Source organism: Natrix helvetica (genome assembly GCF_964273705.1).
Source record: "Natrix helvetica genome assembly, chromosome: 1".
Taxonomy (NCBI): Eukaryota; Metazoa; Chordata; class Lepidosauria; order Squamata; family Natricidae; genus Natrix; species Natrix helvetica.
In genome coordinates this window covers 6,484,987-6,505,078 of record NC_138548.1, presented here as the reverse complement: position 1 = coordinate 6,505,078, position 20,092 = coordinate 6,484,987, and the positions used below count along the sequence as shown (strand labels likewise).

General features: G+C 41.1%; 2 protein-coding genes across 2 annotated transcripts; both read left to right on the top strand.

Annotated features, from left to right (window-relative positions):
* The first annotated feature begins 1,263 nt into the window (after positions 1 to 1,263).
* LOC309385457 (procathepsin L-like) lies at positions 1,264 to 7,753 on the top strand. Its single transcript, XM_081939960.1, has 7 exons — positions 1,264 to 1,397; positions 1,798 to 1,923; positions 2,796 to 2,948; positions 3,420 to 3,644; positions 3,839 to 4,007; positions 5,776 to 5,881; positions 7,133 to 7,753. Exons 1-7 carry the CDS (start codon positions 1,269 to 1,271, stop codon positions 7,245 to 7,247), a joined length of 1,023 nt encoding a protein of 340 aa, XP_081796086.1. The 5' UTR covers positions 1,264 to 1,268; the 3' UTR covers positions 7,248 to 7,753.
* A 2,730-nt stretch (positions 7,754 to 10,483) lies between these two features.
* LOC309385456 (cathepsin L2-like) lies at positions 10,484 to 17,451 on the top strand. Its single transcript, XM_081939959.1, has 8 exons — positions 10,484 to 10,492; positions 10,717 to 10,854; positions 11,255 to 11,380; positions 12,180 to 12,332; positions 12,798 to 13,022; positions 13,217 to 13,385; positions 16,531 to 16,639; positions 17,214 to 17,451. The coding sequence occupies exons 2-8, from the start codon at positions 10,726 to 10,728 to the stop codon at positions 17,326 to 17,328; spliced, it is 1,026 nt and encodes a 341-aa protein (XP_081796085.1). The 5' UTR covers positions 10,484 to 10,492; positions 10,717 to 10,725; the 3' UTR covers positions 17,329 to 17,451.
* The last annotated feature ends 2,641 nt before the right edge of the window (positions 17,452 to 20,092 follow it).

The window sequence follows — 20,092 nt, the reverse complement described above, 5'->3', positions numbered from 1 at the left end:
ACAGGCAGTCCTTGACAAACTGTCATTCGCTTAATGAAGTTATAACACCACTGAAATTTGTGACTTATAACCATACGTGTGGCCGTAGCAACATTCTCACAGTCAAGTGATCAAATTTCGAGAACTTGGCAACAAGCTCATGTGAAGATGGTTGCAGCACTTCTGGGTTTCGTGATCGCCATTTGCAACCTTCCCAGCTGCCTTCTGACAAGCAAAGTCAATGGGGAAACCAAATTCACTGAACGACTGTGTTACTAAATTATCAGCTGCAGTGATTCACTTAACAAAGCCATAAAACGGAGCAAAACTCACTTAACAAATTTCTCCCTTAGCAATTTTGGCCTCAATTGTGATTGTAAGTTGAGGACGTTGCTGTTTCCCAAGGTCATGCAATCCCTTTTTGTGACCTTTTGACAAGCAAAGTCAATGGTGAAACCAGATTCCCTTAACAATGTGTTACTAATTTAATAACTGCAGCGCTTCACTTAACAAATGTGGCAAGAAAAGTTGTAAAATGGGGCAAAACCCTCTTAACAAATTTCTCACTTAGCCACTTTGGGCTCAATTGTGATTGTAAGTTAAGGACTATCTATATTTGGCCTGCTGAAATTTCATGTAGAATCCATGTCTGGAAAACAAATACCAAATCATAACCATTTTAGCATGAACATTAATAAACAGTTCTCAAGGTTGGAGAACCCATTTGCCCAAATAAAGATGGACTCTCAATTGACATATTCCCCAACAATTAGAAATAACTGCAGTTGTCTTTGAATCTCCTGTTTGGGGGAAGGATCAGAGTGGAGCTCATGTTTTTTCCAAGAATCAAGATAAACAGAAGAGCTAGATAGAAATCAAACATGAAATTTATCTTCATAGGACATTAAAACGGCTGCAACCACGCAAAGTCAGTGAAGTTTCCAAGGACAGGAGTTACAAATATTATATATTTTCCTTGTAAATGTCAATCAAAGGCAGTGGAAAGTGGCAGTTATCTTTGCTTATAAAAGGGGCTGCTCTGTTTTGTTTAACAACTGCCTTTTTAACTTCTGTAAAGATTTACTTGCGGTGAGGTTCCAGCTGATTACCATAACCCTCAAACTTTTCAGAGATTTTCATGTCATAGTTTTAATCTCTTTTTTTTAGTACTGTAAGTCTAAACTTGGAACCTGTTCTCAACCGGATGTTATTGGGCTGTAACTTATCAGGCTGGCACATGAAGGCTGAGTTCTTCAATTCTCTTCTTTTCCTTCTCCTAGAGAAAGACAATGTTGTCCATCTCAGTGGTGGCCCTGATCTGGTTGGTCTCCCTGAGGACCTTGTCCACAGCTTTGGATCCAACCCTGGAGGGGACATGGAGAGACTGGAAGGCCACTCATGGTAAAGAATACGCTCAGGTGAGTTTCCTCCAATGATACTCAAATTAAATTGCTGTATTCTGGTTTAACAGTTCCGATACAATGTGGGCTGGCTGTCACTCCTGATGCTCTTCTGTAGTTTCTGTCCCACAGGAACAAACATCCTACTTTCACTTCAGGTGTTCCAGTTCCGTACCTTGATTTCAACTTAGAATAGCAATGTTTATAAACTTACTTTCTTCTATCTGTCTTCAGACATACTTTGTGAGGAATAGTGTCCTGTGTATGAAAAGAAGATTGAATGGTGTTTGTTCCATTCCTGGGAGATTGAATTCTAGTCTGAGAAATCTTTTATGGAAGAATATGAGTTCTAGATCTTCTAGGTGCCACTTGTTTAGGCAGATGCCACTAAGGGATCTTCCCTTTCTTGGCTTCCCAGGAGGAGGAAGAATCCTTTCGAAGAGCCGTGTGGGAGAATAATTTGCAGATGATCCAAGACCATAACCAACAGGCTGACCTGGGGAAATACACCTACTGGCTTGGCATGAATCACTTTGGTGATTTGGTAAGCCTGGATCATTTGTCTGTCTGTCTGTCTGTCTGTCCACCCACCCACCGACCCACCCACCTATCTCTGATTTCTTTAGCCACCCATCTCAACAAATGACTCTAGTTTTCACTTATTTATTAGGCATAGAGGTCCCTTTCCCTTGAAGTTCCAGATGCCAAATCTACTATCCGCACTTCCCATACCAAAAACCTCAAGACAACGATTGGGATGCTTGCTCTTTCTCAGCCCAAAGGCCCCCAGTGAGCTTCCATGAATGAAGTGGTCATGGATTTGTCTCTTTCCAGTCCATGGCTTTTAGTCATACTATACTGCAGAATTTGAATCCAATGACCAATGTTATATTGATGACCGCATGCTTCCTATTCTGTCACCTGGCTCCCTCATTTACAACGCATTGTAGCTTCAGAATGCCAAGAGCACATCAAGCAGACCCAGCCAAAGGCCACCAGCAATGGAATTATTGATAATTTGCAAGCATTCCATTTGAGTACAGAGTTCTAATATTCCAGCACTTACAAATACATAATTTTAAACACTGGATGCGTTTAACCATCTCTGTGAATTCATCTTTATCATCTCTCCCAGTCTATTATCCAGACTGGGCATCTTAGCATTTTAAATGCCAGGTGTTTGAGCTGATTCATGGAGGCTGCAAAATTCTGGGAGTTGAAATCTAGACATCTTAAAAGTCGCCAAAATTGGAAAACACTGCAGTAGACTTAACTAAACACAAAGTCTTCTATGATAACAGGTTTGGTTTGTGCATAACTTATATTCTTTACATTTGATCACGGGATAAAACTTATGAAGGAGAAAGATGACAAGTGGAAATGGAGATCTGTTAAGATTGTTCTCCTCCTCCTCAGACCAATGAAGAGCTTGACAAGAGGCTGCATTGCCTGCTTTCTGATAATGTAAGTAAAGTCAAAGGAATCCCGTTCAAATCTTCAGAAAATCCGGATATCCCTGACCACGTGGACTGGAGAATCAAAGGTGGTGTCACCAAAGTCAAGGATCAGGTGGGTTGTGGTGGATGGTTCAGGGCATTATGTAGAGATGCTTTGAAGGAAAATAAGAGTTATGATTTATCCATTTAGCCCCAAGTCAGAATTAGACACATTCACAAAGACTTGCAGAAAAAGCTAAATTCTTTTCTCTTAACTATATCCCTAAAACTTTAATCCTGTCAGAACTCATTTTCCTCCAGCTGCTTACTACCAAGTACTGAGAATTGTTAAAGGAATATAAATTGAGAACATTTAATCAGTGGAGGGGCTTCCTCCAGAAATTGTGTGTGTTCTATCACTCAAAGTTTTTAGAAGAGATTGGAAAGCTGTTTGTGAGCAATGGCATAGTATCTCCTGCCGAAGCAGAGGGCTGCGGCTGCACTAGAAGAGCTCTGAGTTTCCTTCCAACCCTGTTATACTATATTGAGTTTTCATATGTTCAGTGGATCACTCCAGCTTTTCTTCTTTCTCTTTTTAACCCAGGGTGACTGTGGATCGTGCTGGGCCTTCAGTGCCACTGGCGCTCTGGAAGGCATGCATTTCAAGAAGACAGGGAAGCTGGTCTCGCTGAGCGAACAAAATCTTATGGACTGTTCCGGTGACCCAGAGTTTGAAGGGTGCCGGGGTGGATATATGGAGGATGCTTTTGAAACTGTGCGGAAGCAAGGCGGGATCAATTCAGAGAAAAGCTACCCTTATGACAGAAGGGTAATAAACTATCAGATCTGTGTATGCCCCTGTCCATTCCTTCTGCATGCTTTAAGCTGAACTGTTTTGCTCTGTCTCTAGTTGCTAATGCCTCCAGCAATAGGATGGAAAAGAATCTAGTCATGAGTGGAGACAATTTCTATTAAAACTTATCAATGGCCACAATTTCTTAGGATCACCCTTTTCTTCTGCAGGATGGTATGGATTGTCGCTATAACCCTGAGGAATCTATTACCAGATGTAGCTCATTCGGAAAGATCATGGGGGAGGATGAAAAAGGTCTTCAGGAAGCTGTGGCCAAGATTGGTCCAGTTTCTGTTGGAATAGATGCTGGGAGTAGCAAGTTCCGCTTCTATAAGTCAGGTAAGGTTCCTGACGGGGCTCACATTTGACCTTGTGGTTCTTGCCATCTCCTTTGCCAACTAATATTTAACACTGATGAGGCCTAAGTACTAAGTACTAAAGGGTTATATTTTTCTTTCCAAGATGGTGACAAGATCAGCTTAGGTAGATTTTTATGTTAGGTAGGCTGATTTGTTTTGAAGGCTTTTTCTGTGTTAGGATAACATGTGATTTGAATGCACTATTGCAGGCTAACTCTGCCAATTGCCAGCAGTTCGATTATCACCAGCTCGAGGTACACTAAGCCTTCCATTCTCACAGGGTCGGTGAAATGTGGACCCAGATTGTTGGGGGCAAAATGAACTCTGTAAATCGCTTAGAGAGGGCTGTAAAGCACTGTGAAGAAGTATATAAGTCTACGTGTTATTGCTCAGGTAGTTATTGGGGCAATTTTCATTTGGTCCCAGAGGCTTCTCAGGTTGCATCATGGTTGGGATCGTGGGGCCAACTACCTATATGGCTCTTAGAGCCCAAGTTTTGAACACAGCTCCTTCCTTGGAGGTGGTCACTATTTTCCATCTTCCTGGCCAACTAATAGCCTGCTGCCAATCAATATTCTCCATCATCAATTGCTTTATTTATGAGTTATCTGTCTTGGAGTTGTGTGCATCTCTGGAGAAGAAAAATGGTTGTGTGACAGAATGCCTATCATCTTGCTTCTCCTGGACCTTTGCTATTCCTTGTCTGTGGGTAGTTTTCTGCATCTTTTGTGCGATACACTGTGCTGGGCTGGGAGCATTTGGTCCCTCCAGGATCAAAAGTTTTGGGATTTTAGCAATTGAATGTAAACCCAAGATGGCCTAGAAAGAGGGCAGAGAAGAGCAACAAAGATGATTAAGGGACTGGAGGCTAAAACATATGAACAACAGTTGCAGGAATTGGGTGTCTCTACTCTAATGAAAAGAAGGACACGGGGTGACGTGATAGCAGTCTTCCAATATCTAAGGGGCTGCTACAAAGAAGAAGGGGTCAACCTATTCTCCAAAGCATTGGAAGGCAGGACAAGAAGTAACCAGTGGAAGATCATTAAAGAGAGATCCAACCTGGAACTAAGGAGAAATTTTCTGACAGTGAGAACGGTTAATCAGTGGAACATCTTCAGAAGTTGTGGGTGCTCCAACACTGGAGCTTCTCAAGAAGATATTGTTTGACCAAAGTGGTGTTGGGTGTCCTGCTTGGTTGGACTAGATGATCTCCCAGGTCCCTTCTGATTCTATTATTCTATCTCCTTTAGCATCAGTTCCTGACATGTCTATATGGGGATGCTCACCTTTTGTCCTTTGGTTCCATTATAGCTTCTGGGTGGAAAATAACAGAATAATAGAGTTGGAAGGAACCTTGGAGGTCTTCTAGCCCAACCCACTGCTCAAACAGGAGACCATTTTTGACAAATGTCTATCCAGTCCTTTCTTAAAAGCCTCCAACATTGGAGCACCCAAAGTTTTTTCATGGATTGGTTGTTCTTACTGTCAGGTTGGTTTAATAAAGCTACCGGAGTTTCTCTGCGGTGCTTCAGACAGTTGGAGAAATTGTTAAGGCTATTCTTTGAAATACAAAAGAGCTGATTAAGGTTCTAGAAAAATCTCTATTCACTCATGCCACTGGGATCCTAACCAGAAAATGTCATGTTTCCGCCTGGATTCAAATCAGAGGCTAAGAAAGGATGGGGCATCTGGCTGCCAGTAAGGATGAGTTATTCACTAGATTATTTCTTTTTCTCTCTATCCAGGTATATATAAGGAACAACATGGTGGAGAAAAAGACCTTAATCATGGTATGCTGATTGTGGGTTATAACTCCACTGAGGGCAAAGGATATTGGATCCTAAAGAACAGGTGAGTAAAGAGAAATCAGTCTGCAGAAGTGTAGGAAATTGGAAATTTACTTACTGTGGGATTTTCCCATAGAAAATTTTATTTTATTTATTAAATTTATTGGCCATCCATCCTACTACAGGGTAACTCTCGGCAGCTTAAAATGTTAATTTTGCATCTCCCAAGAACGTCTTTCAGCTGGGTTTGAAGACAATGTTCCTGAAGTACTTGGAGATGTCCAACTCATACCGAGAATGTTAGCTGGGGAAGGTGATCTCCAAGTAGCATCACCTGAAAATAGAATGGGAAGCTTTTTCTTACCTGGAGCATTTGGATATTTGAACTCTCTGTCTTAGCTTTCCGTAAAGATGGGCAAGGCACCCACAATATTCTCAGAAGTGCTTCTGCCTTATAACCCCTATCTTCTGTTAAAATTCCATGTGAAGATATCATCTGCACTGTGGGAAATTGCAAATGAATTATCATTCGGACCAAACATTTATCCAAATTATGTGGAAAGTCCTTCGGAAGTTCAGCTCGTACCGTCTTCGTTGTAATTTTGGCCCATTGTTCTTTTATAATCTTGTCTTCTGGGGCAATATGGAATAAGGCCATTTCCTCTTCCATCTTACAACCCCCTTCAGATATCAGTCCCCCTTGGTTGTCCCTTCTGCAGACAATTTATTTATTTAGCATAGTTAGCATAGGGCATATCATCCATGGACTTGCATTTTATATTGACATTTTATCTAGATTAAAAAGTCCATATAAAATATGAATGTTTAAAAATTCCATATTCATATAGTAATGTCTAGGCCATCTACCCATTAAGACACAGCATCGTCTATATGAAGAAGAAGAAATCAGATACGAGAGCAGTAATATGCCCTCAGTTTACAGTCGGTCACGATATGATATACACCTTGACATGGGAACCGACAGAGGGGAGGAGGATACAATGCCCCATTTATGCAGTGAGTCCTAGCAGATGCTGGGGGAGGTCTGCAGGCTAAACATATTCAGATCTTCTTATGCTTAGTTTCCATCTTGAAGTCAGGTTGCCTATCCTCTGTGAAGCCATGGACCAGGAAGTTGGTCTAATGTTGCCATATAGCTCTTCTTTTAAAAATGGCGGCCTCTCTGTTAACACATGTCAAAAAGCCTCCTTTTGCACCATGCTTTTGGAGATGGTGAAACGTCAGCTAGAATCATGAATGATCCACTGTGCTGCAGAATTCTAGAAATACAGATTCTGTATTCTTCCCTTCACAGCTGGTCCACTCTTTGGGGAGAGAAAGGTTACATGCGCCTAATCAAAGGATCAAATGAATGCAATGTCGCCAAATATGCCGTCTTTCCTATCCCAGATCCAGAGAAGGGAATGTAATTTCTTCTTTCAGCATAAGGATCGTTTGAAATGCAGAGCTAAAAGTCACCAATGAATGACCTGCTGCTTCTGAAGCTTCTGGAAGAAAAAAAAGTTAATAAATGCTTTTGGGCAATGCTATTCAGAACTGTCAAAGCAGACTCTATTCTATCATATCCATGTTAATTAGATTATTAGAATAACAGAGTTGGAAGGGACCTTGGAGGTCTTCTAGTCCAACCTCCTGCTGACGCAGAAAACACTATGCCACTTCAGACAAATGGATATCCAACATCTTCTTAAAAACTTCCAGTGTTGGACCATTTACAAATTCTGGAAGCAAGTTGTTCCACTGATTAATTTTTCTAACTGTCAGGAAATTCCTCCTTAGTTCTAAGTTGCTTCTCTCCTTGATTAGTTTCTACCCATTGCTTCATGTCCTACCTGCAGTGGCTTTGGAGAATAGCTTGACTCCTTCTTCTTTGTGGCATCCCCTGAGATATTGGAACACTGCTATCATGTCTCCCCTAGTCCTTCTTTTCATTAAACTTGTTCCTGCAACCGTTCTTCATATGTTTCAGCCTCCAATTCGCTAATCATCTTGGTTTGTCTTCTCTGCACTCTTTCTAGAGTCTCAATATCTTTTTAACATCGAGGTGACCAAAACTGGATGCACTATTCCAAGTGTGGCCTTACCAAGGCATTATAAAGTGGTATTAACACTTCACGTGATCTTGATTCTCTCCCTCTGTTTATCCAGCCTAGAACTGTGTTGGCTTTTTTGGCAGCTGCTGCAAACGGATGGCTCCTATTTAAATGGTTGTCTACTAGGACTCCAAGATCCCTTTCACAGATACTACTACTGAGCAAAGTACCAAATATACTCTACTTGTGCATTTTGTTTTTCTTGACTAAATGTAGAACCTTACTTTTTCACCATTGAATTTTATTTTGTTCGTTAGAGCTCAATGTTCAAGTCTGTCAAGACCCTTCTGTATCTTAAGTGTGTCTTCTGGAGTGTTGGCTATTCCTGCCAGCTTAGGGTCATTTGCAAATTTGATGAGTTCCCCATCTATCCCTCCTCCAAGTCATTGATGAAGATGTTGAAGAGTACTGGGCCTAAAACAGAGGCCTGGGGTACTCCACTGCATACTGCCCTCCATGTAGAAGCAGTTCCATTGAGAACTATGTGTTGAGTGCGGTTGGTCAACCAGTTAGGAATCCATCTGGCGGTGATGCTCTCTAACCCACATTTTTCTACTTTATCTAGTAGTAGGTTATGATCTACTTTATCAAAAGCCTTATTTTGAAGTGTTTGTTAGGGTTATAGTGTTGATATAAATGTGGCATATTTCCACATGGAATGTCAGAATTCCTGATGTGACTAGTACTGTAAAAAAACCCACGGAAAACGTGCATTAGAAATATGTATTAATTTCATACACATGTGGTTTGAGATAACAGTTGATATGACACTGTTTATTCGGTGCAGTGCAAAGAAATGTGCTCTCAGGACTACATCACACAACATCGTCCATTGAGAGCCCTCAGTACTCAAATTGGCATGCGTATTACACACGTTTGGAAAAGAAAGCACATGATCAATAGCAAATAACAGGTAAGAAGCAACAACGTATTCACACCGCTGGTAGAGTAGAGGATGCTCCTTCCAGAAGGTGGGTTCATTCCTACAATATTACAGCCCTCACCCCTCTATCCCTAATCAATAAGGCTGATAGTTAAGTCTGCAAATCTTTCAAGATATGAAACACGGAAATGGAAGATGATGATTATATTCATTCAATCCATCAATCATATCCAACTCCTGGCAATTCTATGTGTCAGGTCACTCCACATCTTCCAATCTTGCACTATTAATTTGAATTGTTCTAGGCTTTGATGGTATTAAGTTTGATGGCATCCAGCCCCCCTATTCTTCGGTGGTCTGGTTTCCTTTTACCGCCAGTTCTTTCAAACGTAATTGCTTTCTCCGCTGAATGGCCAAAAAATGGGACACATTCTAAGTAATGGTTTGCAATAAGAAGAGTGGTCAGCCTTCTTTCCACAGCAGCTTTCCTTCAGGATAATACGGGCTTTCTATCATATAGCCTTCCAAGAATTTTAAGGCCTGGCTGTAAGGCCGAAGAATGAGAGTCTCCAAGACAAAAACATCTAAAAAAAATGGGTGAGCCAAATCAACATCTTTCAATAAATGGGGGTCTCTCTGGCTAAAACCAGCTATACAGGCAGTCCTCAACATATAACCATTTGCTTAATGACTCTTCACAGTTATAACGCCACTGAAAAAAGTGACTTACAACCAGTTCTGATACGTGTGACCGTAGCAACATTCTCAGTCAAGTGATCAAATTTCGAGAACTTGGCAATAAGCTCATGTGAAGATGTTGCAGCACTTCTGGGTTTTGTGATCACCATTTTCAACCTTCCCAGCTGCCTTCTGACAAACAAAGGCAATGGGGAAACCAAATTCACTGATCGTCCTTGTTACTAATTTATCAGCTGCAGTGATTCAATTAACAAATGTGGCAATAAATTTCTCACTTAGCAACATAATCTTTGGGCTCAATTTTGATTGTAAGTTGAGGACTACCTATATTAGGCCTGTCTGAATTGCATGTTGAACCCATGTCTGGAAAATAAATACTGAATCATAATCATTTTAGTGTGAGCATTAATAAACAGTTCTGAACGTTAAAGAATCCATTCTTCAACCCTGAGTGTCGTTTGCCCAAATAAAGATGGACCCTCAATTGACATATTACCCCACAGTTAGTAATAACTGCCGTTGTTTTTGTATCTCCTGCTTGGGAGGAGCAGAGTGGAGCTCATGCTTTTTCCAATAATCAAGATAAACAGAAGAGCTAGATAGAAATCAAACATGAAATTTATCTTCATAGGACATTAAAACGGTTGCAACCACACAAACTCAATAAAGTTTCCATGGTTAGGAGATACGATTTAGGTCAGCAGTCTAATCAGTGGCTTTTTTGCAACTAATTTGCTTTATAGGACTCCCTTCCCCCCAAATAAAATATCTAAGAAAGAAAGAGTTAAAAGAACATTATCTTACTGAAATGAAAAAAACAAACAAACATTGCTTTCTAAAGAATTCTAGAGATATGCTATTTCCTTGTAAATGTCAATTAAAGGCAGTGGGAAGTGGCAATTATATGTTTGTTTATAAAAGGGGCTGCTGCAGTTTTGTTTAACAACTGCCTTTTTGCCTTCTGTATCAACCTGCTGAGGTGAGGTTCCAGTTGGCTACTTCAAACTTTCCAGAGATGTTCATGTCCTCATTTGATTTAAGCATTTATTAACAATAATTGAATAGTTTAAATCTCTTTTTTTTAGCAACGTAAGTCAGGATTTGGAACCTGTTCTTAACCAGATGTTAGTAGCCTTTAAGCCTTACCATGTTGCCACGTTGACCCTCCTGAGTTCTTCAATTCTCTTCTTTTCCTTCTCCTAGAGAAAGACAATGTTGTCCATCTCAGTGGTGGCCCTGATCTGGTTGGTCTCCCTGAGGACCTTTTCCACAGCTATGGATCCAACCCTGGAAGGGACATGGAGAGACTGGAAGGCCACTCACGGTAAAGAATACGCTCAGGTGAGTTTGCTCCAATGATACTCAAATTAAATTGCTGTATTCTGGTTTAACAGTTCCGATACAATGTGGGTTGGCTGTCACTCCTGATGTTCTTCTGTAGTTTCTGTCCCACAGGAACAAACATCCTACTTTCACTTCAGGTGTTCCAGTTCCGTACCTTGATTCCAACTTAGAATAGCAATGTTTATAAACTTACTTTCTGCTATCTGTCTTCAGACATACTTTGCGAGGAATAGTGTCCTGTGTATCAAAAGAAGATTGAATGGTGTTTGTTCCATTCCTGGGCGATTGAATTCTGGTCTGATAAAACTTTTATGGAAGAATATGAGTTCTAGATCTTCTAGGTGCCACTTGTTTAGGCTGATGCAACTAAGGGATCTTCCCTTTCTTGACTTCCCAGGAGGAGGAAGAATCCTTTCGAAGAGCAGTGTGGGAGGATAATTTACAGATTATCCAAGACCATAACCAACAGGCTGACCTGGGGAAATACACCTACTGGCTTGGCATGAACCACTTTGGTGATTTGGTAAGCCTGGATCATTTTTCTGTCTGTCTGTCTGTCTGTCTGTCTGTCTGTCTGTCCACCCACCCACCCACCCACCGACCTATCTCTGATTTCTTCAGCCACCCATCTCAGCAAATGACTCTAGTTGTCACTTATTTATTAGACATAGATGTCCCTTTTACTAGAAGTTCCAGATGCCGAATCTGGAGGCCCCCAGTGAGCTTCCATGAATGAAGTCGTCATGGATTTGTCTCTTTCCAGTCTTTTACAATCATGCTATACTGCAGAATTTGAATCCAATGACCAACATTATATTGATGACTGCATGATTGCTATTCTGTCATCACATTCATTTACATCACATTGTAGCTTCAGAATGCCAAGAGCACATCAAGCAGACCCAGCCAAAGGCCACCAGCAATGGAATTATTGATAATTTTCAAGCATTCCATTTGAGTACAGAGTTCTAATATTCCAGTACTTACAAATACATAATTTTAAACACTGGATGCGTTTAACCATCTCTGTGAATTCATCTTTACAATCTCTCCCAGTCTATTATCCAGACTGGGAATCTTAGCATTTTAAATGCCAGGCGTTAAAGCTGATTCATGGAGGCTGCAAAATTCTGGGAGTTGAAATCTAGACATCTTAAAAGTCGCCAAAATTGAGAAACACTGCAGTAGACTTAACTATACGCAAACTCTTCTGTGATAACCAGGTTTGGTTTGTTCATGACATATATTCTTTGCATTTGATCATAGGATAAAACTGAGAAGTAGAAATGGAGATCTGTTAAGATTGTTTTTCTCCTCCTCAGACCAATGAAGAGCTTGACAAGAGGCTGCATTGCCTGCTTTCTGATAATGTAAGTAAAGTCAAAGGAATCCCGTTCAAATCTTCAGAAAATCCAGATATTCCTGACCACATGGACTGGAGAATCAAAGGTGGTGTCACCAAAGTCAAGGATCAGGTGGGTTGTGGTGGATGGTTCTGGGCATTACGTAGAGATGTTTTGAAGGAAAAGAAAAGTGTTCTGATCTATCCATTTGGTCCCATCAGAATTTGAGCGATCCACAAAGACTTGCAGAAAAAGCTAAATTCTTTTCTCTTAACTACATCCCTAAAACTTTAATCCCATTAGAACTCATTTTCCTCCAGCTGCTTACTACCAAGTACTGAGAATTGTTAAAGGAATATAAATTGAGAACATTTAATCAGGGGAGTAGCTTCCTCCAGAAGTTGTCTGTGTTCTATTAGTCGAAGTTTTTAAGAAGAGATTGGATAGGCATTTCTCCTCAATGGTATAGGATCTCCCGCCCAAGCAGAGGACTGCACTAGAAGACCTCTGAGTTCCCTTCCAACTCTGCTATTCTATATTGAGGTTTCACATGCTCAGTGGATCACTCCAGCTTTTCTTTTTTCTTTTTTAACCCAGGGTAACTGTGGATCGTGCTGGTCCTTCAGTGCCACTGGTGCTCTGGAAGGCATGCATTTCAAGAAGACGGGGAAGCTGGTCTCGCTGAGCGAACAAAATCTTATTGACTGTTCTGGTGACCCAGAGTTTGAAGGGTGCCAGGGTGGATTAATGGAGGATGCTTTTGAAACTGTGCGGAAGCAAGGCGGGATCAATTCAGAGAAAAGCTACCCTTATGACAGAACGGTAATAAACTATCAGATCTGTGTATGCCCCTGTCCATTCCTTCGGCATGCTTTAAGCTGAACTGTTTTGCTCTGTCTCTAGTTGCTAATGCCTCCAGCAATAGGATGGAAAAGAATCTAGTCATGAGTGGAGACAATTTCTATTAAAACTTATCAATGGCCACAATTTCTTAGGATCACCCTTTTCTTCTGCAGGATGGTATGGATTGTCGCTATAACCCTGAGGAATCTATTACCAGATGTAGCTCATTCGGAAAGATCATGGGGGAGGATGAAAAAGGTCTTCAGGAAGCTGTGGCCAAGATTGGTCCAGTTTCTGTTGGAATAGATGCTGGGAGTAGCAAGTTCCGCTACTATAAGTCAGGTAAGGTTCCTGACGGGGCTCACATTTGACCTTGTGGTTCTTGCCATCTCTTCTGCCAACTAATATTTAACACTGATGAGGCCACACTCCTTCTAAATACTAAAATATTATCTTGTTGTTTTCAAGATGGTGAAAAGAGAGATTTTACTTTATTTTAGGTCAGCTTAATGAGCTTTTTCTGTTAGATTTGCTGGTTTGTTTTAAAGACTTTGCTGTGTTAGGATAACATGGTGGTACAGTGATTGGAATGCAGTATTGCAGGCTAATTCTGCCAACTCTCAGCAGTTCAATTCCCAACAGCGCAAGGTTGACTCTGCTTTCCTTTCTTCCGAAGTCAGTAAAATGAGGACCAGATTGTTGGGGGCAAAATGAACTCTGTAAATCGCTTAGTGAGGGCTGTAAAGCACTGTGAAGAGGTATATAAGTCTAAGTGCTATTGCTCAGGTGATTATTGGGGCAATTTTCATTTGGTCCCAGAGGCTTCTCAGGTTGCATCATTGTTGGGATTGTGGGGCCAACTATATGCCTCACAGAGCCCAACTTTTGAACACAGCTCCTTCCTTGGAGGTGGTCACTATTTTCCATCTTCCTGGCCAACTAATAGCCTGGTGCCAATCAATATTCTCCATCATCAACTGCTTTATTTATTAGTTATCTGTCTTGGAGTTGTGTGTATCTCTGGAGAAGAAAAATGGTTGTGTGACAGAGCGCCTATCATCTTGCTTCTCCTGGAACTTTGCTATTCCTTGTCTGTGGGTAGTTTCCTGCCTCTTTTGTGTGATACAGTGGGGTGGCCTGGGAGCATTTGGTCCCTCCAGGATCAAAGGTTTTGGGATTTTAGCAATTGATTGTAAGCCCAGGATGGCCTAGAAAGAGGGCAGAGAAGAGCAACAAAGATGATTAGGGGACTGGAGGCTAAAACATATGAACAACAGTTGCAGGAATTGGGTGTCTCTACTCTAATGAAAAGAAGGACATGGGGTGACGTGATAGCAGTCTTCCAATATCTAAGGGGCTGCTACAAAGAAGAAGGGGTCAACCTATTCTCCAAAGCATTGGAAGGCAGGAGAAGAAGTAATCAGTGGAAGATCATTAAAGAGAGCTCCAACCTGGAACTAAGGAGAAATTTTCTGACAGTGAGAACAGTTAATCAGTGGAACAACTTCAGAGGTTGTGGGTGCTCTAACACTGGAGCTTTTCAAGAAGATATTGGAGAGATGTTTGAACAATATGGTGTTGGGTGTCCTGATTGAGCAGTGGTTGGACTAGATGATCTCCCAGGTCCCTACCGATTCTGTTATTCTGTCGCCTTTAACATCAGTGCCTGACATGTCTATATGGGGATGTTCACCTTTTGTCCTTTGGTTCCATTATAGCTTCTGGGTGGAAAATAACAGAATAATAGAGTTGGAAGGAACCTTGGAGGTCTTCTAGCCCAACCCACTGCTCAAACAGGAGACCATTTTTGACAAATGTCTATCTAGTCCCTTCTTAAAAGCCTCCAACATTGGAGCAACCAAAGTTTTTTCATGGATTGGTTGTTCTTGCTGTCAGGTTGATTTAATAAAGCTACCGGAGTTTCTCTGCGGTGCTTCAGACAGTTGGAGAAATTGTTAAGGCTATTCTTTGAAATACAAAAGAGCTGATTAAGGTTCTAGAAAAATCTCTATTCACTCATGCCACTGGGATCCCAACCAGAGAATGTCATGTTTCCGCCTGGATTCAAATCAGAGGTGGGTTCCTACCAGTTCGGACCGGTTCGGCCGAACCGGTAATGGTATGGCGGCCTGAGCTGCTGGAACCGGCAGTGACCCAGGCTTGTCACACCCCCCGAACCAGTTCCCATGTCACCGCCATCATCTTGTTTTTAATTGAACTGCACACGCACAGTGCGCACGCTCAAGCAAACCGGCATTAAAGCCGTCCAGAACCCATCCCTGTTTTAAATGTATATATTGAGCATAGAACTACTAAGTTTATAACTAAGACACTAATCCTATGAACCCAATACATTGAACAGTTGAGGCAACTTGCAAGGGGGATTCATTTATTTAATTATTGTCTCTTTGTATTAACAAATTTAAATCTGAAGAATGAAGGCGAATGCACGTATCCCAGGATAACGCCGCAGGATTGAATCTGGGTTGGTCACCAGGACCAGAGATTGTCGTCTTCTGAGCTTTTGGACTCATGCTGGACTTCCCTGAAGATGAGCTCCAGCACCAGTCCAAAACGTCAGAAGACAAAGCCTCTGGTCCCGGTGACCGATCCACATTGGATCCTGCAACATTTCTATCTTACCATTAATTTCCTCCCGTATACCCTGTTCTGAAATTAGACAATGTAGTTTATTTTATTGATAAGATTGCAAAGCTAATCAATCAATCAACTACTACTAGTTCGCAGAAGTAAAGCTCAGAATTTTTCTTGAGTTACACCACAACTACACAAACCCTTCTCAATCGATAAGAGGAGAATGTTTGAAGCTCAGGGTTTAAATGAGGGGTCTTTGGTGTTCTCTGAGCATGGTTGTTTCCTTGCAGATGTTTCATCACTCATGATGTTACCTAGTCAGATTATAAAACATCTGCAAGAAAACAATCACGCTCAGAGAGCGCCAAGGACCCTTCTCAATATTCTTTATTTTGAGAGTGACTTTTTTCTCCAGCACAGGATATAATAGTTGTTAAACATATTAAACAGACAAAAAAAGAAAAAGAAAAACTAAAGGACACTAATGAAAAATAAGGAATCTATTTGATCAACACAGTCCTATGGGATTGGTTCTCTGGAAAAAGCTGGGAGATACCATTATAGTCTAAGGCAGGGGTGTCCAAACATGGGAACTTTAAGACTTGTGGACTTCAACTCCCAGAATTCCCCAGCCAGCCATGCTGGCTGGGGAATTCTGGGAATTGAAGTCCACAAGTCTTAAAGTTCTCAAGTTTGGACACCCCTGGTCTAAGGGGTTTTGTCCAGTGCCTGGACAAAAGGGGCCCAGGTGAAAACATCTCCAGTAAGACATATTTCAACTTAGAGAAGCAATCATTAAAAAGGCCTCTGCTGCGGCTAAAATAGGGTGGGGCATCTGGCTGCCAGTAAGGATGGGTTATTCACTGGGTTATTTCTTATTCTCTCTATCCAGGTATATATAGAGAAGACTATGATGGACAAAGACAGTTAAATCATGCAATGCTGATTGTGGGTTATAACAACTCCAGCGGGGGCAAAAGCTATTGGATCGTAAAGAACAGGTGAATAAACAGACGTCAGTCTGCATAAGTGTAAAAAATAGGAAATTCGCTTACTGTATGACATACTTGAATGCCCTCAGTTTACAGTCAGTCATGATATGATATACAGTTTGACGTGGGACGCTACAGAATGGAGGAGGCTACTATGCCCCATTTGTGCAGTGAGTCCCAGCAAATGCTAAGCAAAGTCTGCAGGCTAAACATACCCAGATCTTCTTTTACTTAATTTCCATCTTGAAGTCAGGTTGCCTATCCTCTGTGAAGCCATGGACCAGGAAGTTGGTCTAATATTGCCATATAGTTCTTCTTTTAAAAATGGCGGCCTTCCTGTTAACGCATGGCAAAAAGCCTACTTTTGCACCATGCTTTTGGAGATGGAGAAACTTCAGCTAGAATCATGAATGATCCACTGTGCTGCAGAACTGCAGAAATAGAATGAATAGAATGAATGAGCTGGAAGGAACCCTGGAGGTCTACTAGTCCAGCCCCTGCTCAAGCAGGAGAACCTATACTATTTCAGATAAGTGACTGTCTACAACTCTAGATAAATGTTCTTCTATTCTTACCTTCACAGCTGGTCCACTCTTTGGGGAGAGAAAGGTTACATGCGCATAGCCAAAGGATCAAATGAATGCGGCATTGCCGAAGACGCTGCCTTTCCTATCCCAGATCCAGAGAAGGGAATGTAATTTCTTCTTTCAGCATAAGAATCGTTTGAAATGCGGAGCTAAAAGTCACCAACGAATGACCTGCTGCTTCTGAAGCTTCTGGAATAAAAAAAAAAAGTTAATAAATGCTTTTGGACAATGCTATTCAGAACTGTCAAAGCACACTCTATTCTAACATATCCATGTTAATTAGATTATTAGAATAACAGAGTTGGAAGGGACCTTGGAGGTCTTCTAGTCCAACCCCGTTTAGGCAGGAAACCTTATACTACTTCAGACAAATGGTTATCCAACATCTTCTTAAAGACTTCCAATGTTGAAACATTCACATCTTCTATGAAGTTAATTGTTAATTAATTGTTCTGTCAGGAAATTTCTCCTTAGTTCTAAGTTATTTCTCTTCTTGATTAATTTCCACCCATTGCTTCTTGTTCTACCCTCAGGGGTTTTGGAGAATAGCTTGACTCCGGCTTCATGTCATGTCACCCCTAGTCCTTATTTTCATTAAACTAGACATATCCAGTTCCTGGAACTGTTCTTCATATGTTTTAGCCTCCAGTCCCCTAATCCTCTCTGTTGCTCTTCTCTGCACTCTTTATCTTTTTACATTGTGGCGATCAAAAGTGGATGCACTATTCCAAGGGTGGCCTTACCAAGGCATTATAAAGTGGTACTAACACTTCACCTGATCTCGATTCTATCCCTCTGTTGATGCAGCCTAGAACTGTGTTGGCTTTTTTGGCAGCTGCTGCACACTGCTGGCTCCTACTTAAATGGTTGTCCACTAGGACTCCAAGATCCCACTCACACAGTTACTACTATTGAGCAAGGTACCGCATATACTGTACCTGTGCAATGTGTTTCACCATTGAATTTCATTTTGTTAGATAGCGTCCAATGTTCAAATCTGTCAAGATTCTTCTGTATCTTGAGCCTATCTTCTGGAATGTTGGCGATTCCTGCCAGCTTGGTGTCATCTGTAAATTTGATGAGTTCCCCATCTATCCCCTTGTCCAAGTTATTGATGAAGATGTTGAAGAGTACTGAGCCTAAAACAGAACCTTGGGAATGTGTGTAGATGCAGATCCATTGAGGACTAAAAGTTGAGTGTGGTTGGTCAGCCAGTTACGAATCCATCTGGTGGTGATGCTGTCTAACCCACATTTTTCTATTTTATCTAGTAGTACGTTATGGTCTACTTTATCAAATAGCTTATTAAAGTGTTTGTTAGGGATATAGTATTGGTATAAATGTGGCATATTTCCACATGGAATGTCAGAATTCCTGATGCATCTAACACTGTAAAAAAAACCCACAGAAAATGTGCATTAGAAATATGTATTAATTTCATACACATGTGGTTTGAGATAACAGTTGAGATGACACTGTTTATTCGATGCAGTGCAAAGAAATGTGCGCTCAGGACTACATCACACAACATCGTCCATTGAGAGCCCTCAGTACTCAAATTGGCATGTGTATTACATGTTTGGAAAACATAGCACATGATCAATAGCAATTAACAGGTAAGAAGCAACAACATATATTCACACCTGATACTCTGATGCTCCTTCCAGAAGTGGATTCATTCCTACAATATTATAGACCTCACCCCTCTATCCCTAGTTGATAAGGCTGATAGTTAAGCGTGCAAAGTTTTCAAGATAATTTATATACAACAAGAAAACGGGAGATGAGGAGGAGGAGGAGGATTATGTTCATTCAATCGTGTCCAATTCTTGGCAATTCTATGTGTCCGGTGTCTCCACATCTTCCAAACTTGCACCATTAATTTGAATTGTTCTATGCTTTGTTGGTATTAAGTTTGATGGTGTCCAGTCACTCTATTCTTTGGTGGTCTGGTTTCCTTTTTCGCCAATTCTCTCAAACATAACTGCTTTCTCCAGTGAATGGCCAAAAAAATAGGACACATTCTAAGTAATGGTTTACAATAGGAAGAGGAGTCAGCCTTCTTTCCACTGCTGCTTTCCTTCAGGATGATACACGGGTCAGGATGTAAGTCCCAAGAATGAGAGACCCCCAAGACAAAAACATCTAAAGAAAAGAAGTGGGCTAAATGAACATCTTTCAACAAATGGGGGTCATTCTGGATAAAACCAAGGATACAGGCAGTCCTTGACAAACTGTCATTCGCTTAATGAAATTATAACACCACTGAAATTTGTGACTTATAACCATACGTGTGGCCGTAGCAACATTCTCACAGTCAAGTGATCAAATTTCGAGAACTTGGCAACAAGCTCATGTGAAGATGGTTGCAGCACCTCAGAGTTTCGTGATCGCCATTTGCAACCTTCCCAGCTGCCCTCTGACAAGCAAAGGCAATGGGGAAACCAAATTCACTGAACGACCATGTTACTAAATAATCAGCTGCAGTGATTCACTTAACAAAGCCATAAAACGGAGCAAAACTCACTTAACAAATTTCTCACTTAGCAATTTTGGCCTCAATTGTGATTGCAAGTTGAGGACGTTGCTGTTTCCCAAGGTCATGCAATCCCTTTTTGTGACCTTTTGACAAGCAAAGTCAATGTGAAACCAGATTCCCTTAACAATGTGTTACTAATTTAATAACTGCAGCGCTTCACTTAACAAATGTGGCAAGAAAAGTCGTAAAATGGGGCAAAACCCACTTAACAAATTTCTCACTTAGCAACTTTGGGCTCAATTGTGATTGTAAGTTGAGGAGTATCTATATTTGGCCTGCTGAAATTTCATGTAGAATCCATGTCTGGAAAATAAATACCAAATCATAACCATTTTA